The sequence below is a fragment of the Amblyomma mixtum genome, chromosome 2 (genome assembly GCF_055824585.1).
Source record: "Amblyomma mixtum isolate Tamu chromosome 2, ASM5582458v1, whole genome shotgun sequence".
In the NCBI taxonomy this organism is placed as follows: Eukaryota; Metazoa; Arthropoda; class Arachnida; order Ixodida; family Ixodidae; genus Amblyomma; species Amblyomma mixtum.
In genome coordinates, this window is record NC_143013.1 from 197,789,504 (window position 1) to 197,802,017 (window position 12,514).

A 12,514-nucleotide genomic window follows, 5' to 3' on the forward strand; every position below is an offset into this window, starting at 1 on the left:
GTCAGAATCAGCGTCGCGTTTTTAAGTCGCCCATCCTATGTTCCTCTCCTCGAAGGGACCACGATTCTATGCTGAAATGTTTGAAGATGTAAATGAAGAACCACTGGCAAACCGTGTCACTATCTGGTAAAGGGTCTGGAGCAGCAGCATTGTGCCAATAGATACCCAGACCATATTCAAGCACCCTCCAGAGCGGCTCATAGGGCGCTCGGTTGCTCAGCTCGAGGGTGCGGGTCAAGTGTGGGCCGCGGAGGCCGCATTTCGACGGAGGCGAATCCCAAGACGCCCGCGTGCTGTTCGATACTAGTGTACGTTAAACAAATCCCCAGGTTGACGAAATTTATTCAGAGCCTTCCACTATGGTGCCTCTTTGTCCTTTCACTCCCTAATTCCTACCATCCTTCCTTCATTCAGCAGACCTTACCTCCAGCAGAGGATGCATTCTTCACCAGGAGAGCTAAGACAGGGGCTAGTCCGTATCACATAATAAATCGCAGTCTCGTGCCCCACTGCAAAAGGTGTGGATACACATCTCAGAGCCCAACCCTAACACATCGGACAGTCTATTTACGATGACTTACACGGTGTATTGACACATTTGGTCACACAATTCACTTCGTTTTCCTTATTTTTGCTACGTGACTAATTTTCCTAAACTAAACTGGTCCAGCTCCTTCCTTATTTTCAGCGATCCCGGCCGCGGCTGTTATTTCGATGGAGGCGAAATTTTTGAGGTCCGTGTACTGTCCGGTGTTAGTGCACATTAAGAACCGCAGGTGGCCAAAATTTCCAGAGCCCTTCACTATGGTGTCCCTCATAGCCAGAATCGCTTTGGGATGTTAAACCCCCATAAACCATAAATCAAACTTCTGCAGTAAACCAAGCCTTTCTCGACGTATGCATGCAGTTCAATCTTGCACAGCTTCTTCGAGGACTGTAGACGTGGCTACAATACGTCTAAAGTGTTAGCTTAATCCTTACTAATGCTCCTCACCTTCTAGATTCTATGATTTTATGTCCGGTTTGAGGGATCATTGCCTTATTTACTTCAAAGTAACAGGGCGTACCAAAAAGAAAGTGAACAACATCAATACAATTACCTACTATTTGAAAGGTGTCTACACATCAATTAACACTCAACTTGCACTCTTCATTGAAAACTGCATGTCTACCCTCTAGTGTTCCGTTATCAAAACTGCGCTTTATTGTAGAATAAAGTCGCTTCAATAGCCGATAAATACTTCCCAAAACGCCGAAATAAAAAAAATTGGTGCGCATAGTACAGCGATGTTCTAGGAAATTATCGCTTTTGTCAAAAAAACCAAGCATATTTTTTTCTGAATAACAAGCTTTCTTTACTTCATTCCACTAATCCACCTAATTTTTTTTTTCAAATGGATAGCCTTAGTCGCTTTGGGACGTTAAACCCCATAAACCAACCAACCAACCCGGAAGCAATAACTTTGACTGAACGACAAAAGGACGATGAACAGATAGAAAAAGAGAACAAGCGAATCGTTGTGCTCGTTCTGCTCATCGTCCCCGTGTCATTCAGTCGAAGTTAGCACTTCCATTGCAAAATTGCTATACCAACAAGCCGAAGTCGTCGGTTTACTGAGATCTAAATTCTGGAGTATTTGTCACTCAGCTTGCTGATACTGCCGGGAATACTATGCAAAGTGATGAATGTCGCGATATCTTAAATGTTACCTTTGCAAAAAATTTTTCTCGCTAGTCTTTTATGTGAGGCCAGAAATGCATAAACGTGATTTCTTTCTGATGGCCCCAACTACCCCTGATCTACAGGCATTTTGATGTTAATTCGAAGTCAAGTTATCGTCTAGGTGCGGTGTTGACATTATTAATTTTAAATTTGAGTTTATTCGAGCATATATTTAGCATAACTCTTACCTAGTCGGTTAAAAGTTCCACAGGTAATCCGAATTCTCTCTAAATTACAGGCCAGTATCTTTAATCCTTATCATTGTAAACTTCTGGAGCACATAATATATTCTAATCCCGTTTCATTACTGGAAAGTAACTCGTTATTCAGTTCTTATCAGCATGGTTTTCGGAAGAATGTTTCTTCTGCGGCTGAGATACGTCTTATACTAATATCATAGCACCATCCTTAGATATTAGTAGTTTGCTAATCGACTGCATCTTTCTAGACTTTGCTGGGGCCTTCAATAAGGTGTTGCATCAATCACTTCTTCATAGATTAAGTTCTCCAAACATAGACTCTAATCTTTTAAAATTGATTGAATGTTTCGACTAACCGCTATCAGTTTGTATTACCCAACGACTCGTTATCATTGGCATGTGCTGTAACATCTAGTGTGTCGACTCTGCTTTGGGGATCTAATTTATATAAATGATAGTCCGATTAGAACGAACTGTTCCCTTCAAATCTTGGCTGATGACTACGTTCTACTTCTTGTAATCTTAAGAGTTTCGTCTTTCAGTATGAACTTTTTAACGTCTTTAATTGATGTCGGTGATTACGTATGGTTCTTAACCCATCTTAGTGTAAATTTATGCTCATCTCATGGCAATCTAACCCGTCTACAAAATTTTGTTTACAAGATCAATGCAGTTTCACTGGAAAGCGTGTTGTTGGTTGGTTTGGTTTATGGGGTTTAACGTCCCAAAGCGACTCAGGCTATGAGAGACGCCGTAGTGAAGGCTCCGGAAATTTCGAGCACCTGAGGTTCTTTAACGTGCACTGGCATCGCACAGTACAAGGGCTTCTAGAGTTTCGCCTTTATCGAAATTCGACCACCACGGCCGGGATGGAACCCTTGTCTTGGGGGTCAGCAGCCGAGCACCATAACCACTGAGCCACCGCGGCGGCGCCCAACAGTGTAGAATTCCAGTAAGCCCGATCACCCGGGCCGGGTCTAGCTCTACTGCCGGAACCCCTGACGCGTTATGTGGCGCGTGCACCGCAGGCCTTCGAACCCGCCACGTCCATGGCGTCTGCTCGGCTGGCCCGCGCACTGGGAGGCCAACATCCCATCGTCATCCAGACTGCGCTGACGGGCGCCTCCTGCGTGCTTACGGAGTTCATCGGCGCCCATCGCACGGTGGCGTTGCTGCTTCCCGCCGCTGCCATGCTGGTGAGGGGGGATGCGTGGCCACAGTCAGTGATGGACTGGCCCACAGTCAGTGATGGACTGGCCCTCAGCCAGCAACAAAAAGGGGCCTTCCAGGTTATCTAAAAAAAGGCTCTCACCGCATAGAATACCTGCCTGCTTTTATGGCCTTCTTTGCACTAAAACGCAGAGGAAGGACAGACCTCTGTGGCATGTGGGATCATATGAGAAAAAAAAATTGAATGCTTGGAGTACAGAAGACAATTGCTGTTGAGGAAATAAGGCATATAAGGCAATCGAAGTATGTACTCACTTTAACTGGTACTGGCACATTTACAAAGCTTCAAGTTGCATGATGCAGAAACTGTCCGGGTCATCAAACCGACCTGACTAGATAAAATGTGGATATGTTAGTATGGAAGCCTTAGAGATATCCTAGGCAGTTGAACTTTACGCTGAGTAGCATCTCGTTCAAAGTACACATTCCATTTGCTATACGGCCGACAAGCACCCACCCCTGTATTCTGACTAGGAACGCAGGGTATGCATCTATTTTGAGCCTAGCAGCCAACGCCAGAAGCGCGCACTTGTTCCACGCTCTAGACAAGGTTGCTCACGTCTTTAACAAGGCCAAGCAGCGATCAGGCAGCGCTGTGCGGTGGCGAGGTATGGCACTGGTTGTGGGCGTACCTTGACCGGAGTATTGTTTCTTGCCGCTGCGTGTCCCCTACTTGCTGTGTGCAGTGAATCCCTAGCGGAGGGCTGCAAGCCACACCTGTCATGTAATCACACATGTGTCCTATTTAAACAGCAACTCTTCTATGCGCGTTTCCACAAAATATTACATTATATACAAGGCCTTTTGAATTAACGTGAAGCAGGGAACACACTGAGATTGGTTAGTTAATTAATCCTTCATATAGCTGACAATGAAGCCGTTACGTAAAGTTGTTTCCAGTTTTTCAATTGGTTTTTAAATAGGTTCCCCTGTCAAAAACTTCGGATAATCTAATGCAATCAAGTCAACTTGTTCTAGATTATCGATACTTTGGAATCATATGGTAATTCAAGTCCACCGCAGAACCCATGTCTGAAAGACAGTAAGGTATGCTGCTCCCATTTTAACTGTTAAAATTAATTGCAAAGCATGCACAGTTATATAACTTCGCGAAACTCGTGTATAAGTTTTATTACAGAGGCTATGCTTGACCTGAAAGCTGAAAAAGTTTGAAGTAAGCAATTGATGAACCTGGTCCTAAGACAGATTGTCCTCCAATTTCCAGAAGTGATGCAGAATTCTTTCTCGCATTTGCCGGATGTAAAAAAATGTCACGCAAAGAACTTTTTAACAAAGCTAACAAGCAAACACATGCTTCCGAAGTAATTTCTGACATTCTGTTGCTGTCGTACCTAAAATCAAACAATATGCACTCAGAAGTCTAGTTCGCTACCACTGCTCTTTATAATGGATATTCTTCAGTAATGATATAGAATATAACGTAAAAAAAAATCAGTTGCTAACAGTGGGCCGCGGCATCCTGCATTATTGCGCTGGCCAATAGCAACAGTGCACGAAATCAGCCTTTTAATGTTTCACTATATCAAACAATCCATGTATCAAAATTCGAGAGCTCATAATCTTTTTTTTTGAAGCGAAAAGTTTCACTACGCTAGTCTACACCGCGTTTCGCGTGAGCCGGCGTATGTCGGAGCACGAGTGACGTCACGCACGGCGCAGGCTACTGCGCATGTGCGCCACCGCTTCTCCTCCTCGCCACTGTTTGACCTTTCGCCGCAGTCGTGCGCAGTGGGCATTTGAAAGGAGGGGCATATAAGGCGCGCTTGCCCATAGAACAGGAGCACGCTGCCGCGGCCTGTGCGTCATCGTTTGCTGTTCGCCGCAAGCGCGTGTTTATCGCGGAGGCCGGCTGGAAAGCAATAGCTACTGCCAGGCAGTGCATTGATAAAAGGCGGGAAGCGCTTTCTCTCGTTCTAGCCGAGACTGGGCGAATGACGCGGCGCGATTTTACTACACAAGGCAGGCGTATAGCATAACTATAAGCTAACCAAAGCATAACCATAAGTTAAACCATAAGCATATCCGTAAGTTAAACCGTAACCATATCCATAGCCTAAATCAGGGGTTCTCAAACATTTTTGCTTGGAGGAACCCCAAAAGCCTTCAATAAGTTCCAGGGACCTCCCCCCCCCCCCTGCTTTCACTTACCAGCAATGTTGTCGAGTGCATTTTTGCAAAGGGAGAGTTGCAAAAGTTAAATGTTTATTGCACAGATTAACACAAATACTAATGTGATGGGTGGTACTGCTTCCCTTTTAAGAGCAAGTCAAAGCGTGGCTCAGTAGCACTCAGAGCCAGTCTCATATCAGCTGCCGGGTCAGGGCCGGTGAGGGTTCTCGCGGAACACAAGAAGACAGCCCGCGGAACCCCTGTGTTCCGCGGAACCCAGTTTGAGAACCCCTGGCCTAAATCATAAAGCATAGCCATAAGCTAAACCGTAAGCATATCCATAGCCTAAATCATAAACCATAACCATAAGCTAAACCGTAAGCATATCCATAGCCTAAATCATAAAGCATAGCCATAAGCTAAACCGTAAGCATCACTGCAGCTTTTCGCTTCGAGATATCCAGGCTTAACCTTAGCTAAGCCCGAACCAATTTTTTTTGTGATAACCTTCTTGTTTGGGTAACAAGAAACGTTTAAGCACCGGACTACTTTTCCGCCATGGAAGCATTCTGTGCGCAGAGGCTCAATGTCGGCGGAGCTTAACTGCAGAGTTAAGTTCTATCCAACTATAGCTGAACGAGACGTGGTACTTTAATTTTACAATTGATAACACTATAATTAGTGATGTGCGAATGTTCAAAACTTCCGATACGTTGCTAGTCGTTTCATATTCTATTCGAGAAATTTATATTCGATAATAAACAATATTCAAAAATGTCTGAATATCGGCTGGCATCGAATACCGCGTACACCAAGTTTGTAAATTCGCCAACGGCAAAACCGCACTCTCTGGGGAAATAACTCCAATATCGTGGCTAAAGTGTTCCGAAAACAGCACAAAGGCGTCCTCTTAATTTTCTGAGCTTCGGGGCCAACCCACAGCTAATGTGGTAAACGGCCGCGCACTCTCCAGCCATCCGAACCCAACTGGGCGCCTCTGGTCATTTAATTTTCCTTTCTGAAGCAGTCTCGCAGCTTTGCCAGCATTGTTCCTCCATAATGCCAAAAATGCGCGCTCGGCACAGGCTTTTCACGCTTGTGCCATCGAGCCTCCCAAAAAGATTTCATTTCCGAACTTTCCTTTCGGAGGTGAGATACATTGATTAACTTGAAAGTAGGATAATTCAGGTATTTCTTCTTCTCATATTATGTACAAAAAATGAGTTTCACTATTCACAACGCCATCTTTAGTTGCCAGTCATGTGTTCTTTGTTGATTTCATTTTGTTATACATTTTGAGTGACCATATTATACGCTGCACACTGTTGTCCTGTCTAATCAAAAATTATACATTTCTGTGCAATTTTCTTTTTCGCACTGCTCAGTCAGTCTAGTTTTGTTTACTTCAATTGCAAAGTCCTAAAATATATTAAAAAATTAAGGGCAATATTTTTCTGATCTTATTCTCAAACTTTTTTTCTGTACCAGTCACATGTATTCGATATCCAAAAGCATTTTTTCTTTATATTCGTATTCGATTATATTCGACACCCCTAGCATCGTTTCTCTAGAGTTACCAGGTAATAAAGGCTTTTCCCGCAAACTTTTTAAAAACTTGGTGACCGTTTTTTTTAAATCCATATGAAAGTTGGCCACTTTTAGCCATTCTTTAATTCCGGAAAATTTCAACGTAACACTGAAGAAAACTTACCCGTCTAGAAATCCAAACTTTCCCTCAGAGTAGTAGGAAGGGCCGATGAACCATGAGGGAAATTTCAGCCTCACGTTAAAAGTGCTTCCCTTATCACAGTCCTGAAATTGCCCTTCTTGTATAGCAGAACTTTTTGAATAATGTTTGGGTTTTTTTTACTGCGAAATTCCAGAAGTCAAAAATTTTCGTGCTGCTTACAACACAAAAATTTGTATATGGCAATTGAACTAAAGATTTAGATACCAAAAAGTCATTTTTGGTTTTGAGGGGATTAAGATTTCTGATTTTTCGAAATCTCAAAAGTGACATTTTCCACCTCTTATGATATTGGATTATTTTTCCCATGAAAACAGCATCATTTCTTCCAAAAATAAGGCCCATTCCTTTGTGTCGACACATATGTCCATGACACATGAAAATTTATCTGAAAATAAATGGCCTCTGGACTTCGGTTACCGACCTTATACGAGCACACCCATATTCAGGGTGTTTCACCTAATACTGTATCCAATATTTAAAGATACGAGTTTTTAGTTACAAAAACGCTTTTTTCGGCACAGTGCTGTACTACATCAGAATACAGCTTAGACGTACTAACTAGCAGACTGGTCAGTAGCCCGAGCAGCAGCCGTGGCCCGAGCGGGCAGTGGCTTGTGCAAAAGCGCTCGCTCTAGGCCCGCAGTCATTAGTTCATGGCATCAATATTTGTCATGTCGTTTTGTTTTCATTGCCTTGCCGTCACGTAACAATATCGTCTTGCGTTCTTTCCAGCTGTTTACTCTGTTTGCATCATCTAAATCACGGTTGAGCGTTGCCCGCAATCGTTGTTTTACTATTCTCATTCCGGCTGTGACTTGGAGCTTGCACACACTACGTAAAGGAAACAGCTAAACCTGCGTCCCGGCCACTGCAGGCGCGCGAGAGGAAGTGCCCGTGGCTCTACCTAGCGGTGCCACTTACAGCAGCCTCGTCTGTGGGTGTCATCCTGCCCACGGCCTCCATTTCTATGGCTGTCATCCACGACTCGGCACAGATAACCCCAGACATCACGGTACGTGGCACAAGTCTTACGCACCTTTGGCCCATCTACACTAGCGCTTCAAGAAGCTGAACCACTATGGGCACATCCTGCAGTGAAGCTCCGCTCACATTCAGGACTGCCGCATGCAATTCCTCTGCAAGCAAACAGCAGTCCGCTTCCAAAGCTTTTCTTGTTGCCTAAAGAAGGCACAGGTAGCACACAAAATTATAGGGCCAAGAATTTGGATGCATCGAGTTTGTTTGATGTAGAGAAACGCTGAAAGCCTTATTCTGATTAGCATTACGATTGGTGTGCGAAGGAGTACAGGACGCCGCGGATAATGGCACATTGCTACCAACTGCTGTTTTTATTAGAAGTTGTATCCTAGAATAGACATGCGCGCCTCGGGGGAGTGCCTCGTGAGAGCTACGCCTCCAATTAGCCAGAACGAACAAAGAGATATGTGTGAATAGAAATAATGCTCTATGTTCTGAAGCCCAGAACACACAGACCAAACCTCAAGAAGTGCGGTAGAAATGACGAATGGCTATAACGCTGGCATTCATTTAAACGCCACCGTTCTTCTGGATAATATTAATGTATAATATTAATGTAAATATTAATCTATAATATTTTTTTGCCGTGTTATCCCCACCCCTCATGTAATGTCCCGAAAGGGGTGGTACGCTTTTTCATGAAAACAGGCGAACTTGAATTTCTCGCAGATTAGCTGTTAACGGGACTGACAATTGAATTCTAGGCTACGTCTGCTTAGGTTAACATGCAATTTGTTTCGGTGAAGGTGTTGAGGACGAGTCATGGGAAGGCACCCAAAAACTGAACTCTTGGACGGCAGTTAAAAAGGGGGCTTTAATGCGTGCACCCCAGCCCAAGATGGAGTCCAGAAGTCCCAGAGTGTCGCCGGTGCCGCGGTCTTCCTCTTCTTCTCTAGCTTGGCAGCGAAGAAGATGGATGTACTGCTTGAAGGGGGGGGGGGGGGGGGGGGGGGCTTGTCGACGGCTGCAATCTGCAGAGAAACGAATATTATAAAGGTTTATGGGTACAAGAGTCAGTACGGCTAGAACTAGCTTAGTGTCCAAAGCAGCCAATTCTATAACGGCTTTGTTAAAAAAGCTGTTGAAAATTTTCACTGAGATTTTCCTGTCAGTTGATGTGCTCCTTTTTACGTATCTCCAGAGCGATCGCAATTGCATGCTGGCAAAGTGATGAAAAAAAAACTAATACAGTTTCAGCCACCACAGACTACAGCTAGCTTTATTAGACCTAGGAGCCAGGCACAACCCAAAGCTCTTATTGCACAGTGAGGTGCTTTGTTAACGATGCTCTTCAATAACTATGGTTCACGCTACAACAAAGAAATGCAAAACTATATGAAGCCACCTATTAGCAAGAGCTAAAATCACTCCATCTGGCCTCTTGTCAAAAGTTATCACCATTGCGTCCTGCTTGTAGCATGTCGAGCGTGAAAGCCGGACTTCGTCGTTCTCTCGGTGTCTTTGTCCGCTCTTCGGGGCCGCTGCAGTGCACCAATCATGTTGACAGCGCCAGTAATGTGCCGTTGGTGCTTATACACTTGCTCCCGGAAACTGAATGCACTGCTTGAAGGGCTGCTCGATGATATGACTTGCAGGCAAAGCAATCTGCATAGAAACGAAAACTTTATACATGCTGTTTACAGAGAGGTATATGGACCATTACGGCTACAACTACCTGCAGCCAGCCTAGCCGACCACCAAACACAGTGACAAGGGAAACTGCCTCCCAACAATCTGGTGCGCCTTGCACCAGCTCTCAACGTCCGCTACTCCATGCTAGGAGTGGTTAGAAAAAAAAACCTGGGAGAAGATCCCTTGGCAAGTGAATTAGCTATGTCTGCACCCCTTTCCACATGTAAAATAAAAGTTCACGAACTGCAGCTTCTAAATTGGCATCAGTTTTAATGGATAGCACAGCTCAGAAATGACGTCAAGGTCTCTCACTCACCCTAAAAACCTCTCTCTTCGTGGATGCACAATCCACCAAGTGAACTGGATCAATGTACGTTAGACATCAGGGCTGTCCGGAATTTTCGGTTTCTTTACATGCTTGGCCTAATCCCCTTAGCATCTCGTAACGATGAAACCCAGGCCCCTTTTATTGGTTTATTTCCAGAAGCGGCTCTCTCCCTAGCGACCGAACTCTGGGGGATAGAGACGAAAGGCCGAGGCCGGCAGAGAGCTGCATCCAGAGGGGCAAGAGAAAATGCGGTGGGAGACTAAATGAAGAGATTAGGCTTCCGAGTTAATGCTCCCCTTCTAGCAGGGTGCACTAAAGCAAAACAAAACATGACGTGCAGGCTGGGACACTGCCCTATTTCTCAATGTTCTGAACCCAAACACAGAAAAAGACATGGCAATGCACCATGCAGCCCTTAAAGAAAAGAAAACATTACAGAGTTAACATACAAGGCCAAGTAATAAACCAAAGTGGTTAACCAATGTACCAGTGAGTGTTCCTTAGGCTCTGGTGGCCGGGATCAACCCCAGGCATTTAGGGTTAATTGGAGGGATGAACGGAGAATGAACGTAGCTCGCCTATGATGACACAGCATTTTACTGAGATTTGCGATTATAGGCGTATCACACCATGTGACCCCGAGTCGCATAAGCTTGTTTTATGTGATAGTCACTGCCAATTTTCAATTATAAATCCTTGTTTCTGCTGTATTCAAAAGCTCAATCCTTACAATGTCATTAAACAAAATGTTTCGACTTCTACCATAATACCATGACACGTTTTCATGTTTGTCAGTCCCTTTAGTGAGCACAGGACTGGACTATAAAAAATCAATTGGAAGAATAAGAATAGTTTTGAGTAGATTTGGAAGTATCTATAGTTATGAAACCACCTTACTGATAACACCAGCAAGCAAGAGTTAAGAAAAGCACATAACAGCAGCATTCTTCCAATACCTGCCGTGCGCAACTTACTTGCTGATGCAAAATCTCAGAACTAGCTTAAATGAGGTATGAAAATTGTAATAATGGAATCGCTGAAAGACAGCAGGAATAGATCTTTGATTAGAGAACACAAGCTGAAGCCGCGAGAAGTGGATTCAGTGGAACACTGCAGCAGATTAGCGGAGGTCCGTCAGGGTGACCGAAAGCATGCTAAACGAAGTGAAATGAAGCTATGGGCGGATAATCTAGTGGAGAGATAATAGCACCTAATTTTCTGGAACAAGTTAGCTGCGGCTGACTCGAAAGACGCGTCAGCTTTAGATCAAAGGGAGCGTAGCGCCATTTTTTCTGCAAAACACATAACATTGCTGGTAAGAATTTGGTTGGTTGGTTGGTTGGTTGGTTTCTGTGGTTTAACGTCCCAAAGTGACTAAGGCTATGAGAGACGCCGTAGTGGAGGGCTGCGAAAATTTCGACCACCTGGAGTTCTTTAACGTGCGCTGACATCGCACAGTACACGTGCAAAGGACAAACGTGCAGGGAGCATATATAGCACATTTTCCATGTCTGCAAAACGCCTGCATTCCACTTGTACCTTATTGCTATACGCCTAAACTGGATCTATAGTAGGATACAATTTAAAAAAAAACAGCAGTTGCAAACACTCGGCCGCGACCCACGGCGTCCTGTATTATTCTGCTGGCGAATCGCAACAGCAAACAAAATAACCTTTTTAATGTTTGATTATATCAAACAATCCACGCATCAAAATTCAAGAGCTCATTTCTTGTGACAAGCTTCTTGTTTAGGTAAGAAGAAACGTTTAAAAAGCGGACTATTTCATTGTGGAGGAATTCTGCACGCAGGCTGAATATGGGCGGAGCTTCCCTGCAGACTTAAGTTGTGTCGGACTATACCACAATTACCTGCGCTTCCATTTCTTTTACTTCTCATTCATTAAATGGACAAGCCGTCCTACTGGTAATTCTTGCAGAGAAAGTAGTCGTATGCAGGTTTTAACGTTCTCAAACGACACATTGGCTATAAGAAACAACTTTGTGGAGGGCTCCAGAATAATTTAGACCGCCGGATGCCTTTTGCATTTCAAACCTCCGTCGAAATGAGGCCGCGATTCGATTCCCAGTCCATGGGTCCAGCAGCCGAAAGCACCGCGGCGGATTCTCAGACAAGCACACCTGCTAATAAGTGGGCGTAAATCCTGCAATGCACAGTAGTGCCTGTAAAGCGCTTAGGGAACACATTCATCAGCGAAGCATTCTGCACGTGCTGCACACAGAAATGCTACGTGAGGATTTCATGAAAAGAGCGATCAAAGAATGAAAAAAGCATTAATGCCATAGTTTACTGACTAGGAATTCAGCTGCAGAAACCATGGTCGCGCGCGGTATGCGATCCTGGCAATGTTCCAAAGGAAGCGAAATGTAAAATGACCGTATGCTGTATCCATGTAAAACTGGGGAAGTTCAATGCGCAAGCATATAGGTCACTCCATGCCAGTCCTGCGTCCTGCGTTCCAAT

At 44.3% G+C, this 12,514-nt stretch overlaps 2 protein-coding genes across 6 annotated transcripts in view; one reads left to right on the forward strand and one right to left on the reverse strand.

Moving 5' to 3' along the window:
* The window catches only part of LOC149362145 (uncharacterized), a 60,373-nt gene that overhangs the window by 46,791 nt on the left and 1,068 nt on the right, over positions 1–12,514 (forward strand). For all 4 annotated transcript variants that reach the window (XM_089572915.1, XM_089572918.1, XM_089572919.1 and 1 more), the window contains 2 exons: positions 2,952–3,119; positions 7,908–8,045. In XM_089572915.1, coding sequence (XP_089429041.1) covers positions 2,952–3,119; positions 7,908–8,045 — 306 coding nt within the window. The remainder of the gene's footprint in view (positions 1–2,951; positions 3,120–7,907; positions 8,046–12,514) is intronic.
* The window catches only part of LOC149362146 (uncharacterized), a 234,574-nt gene continuing 225,899 nt past the window's right edge, over positions 3,840–12,514 (reverse strand). The window contains exon 5 of one of the 2 annotated variants that reach the window (XM_089572924.1): positions 3,840–3,870. The gene's annotated coding sequence lies outside the window, so the exon portion shown is untranslated. Of the gene's footprint in view, positions 3,871–9,483; positions 9,677–12,514 lie in introns of those variants that run through there. The other variant, XM_089572923.1, reaches the window with a different exon arrangement.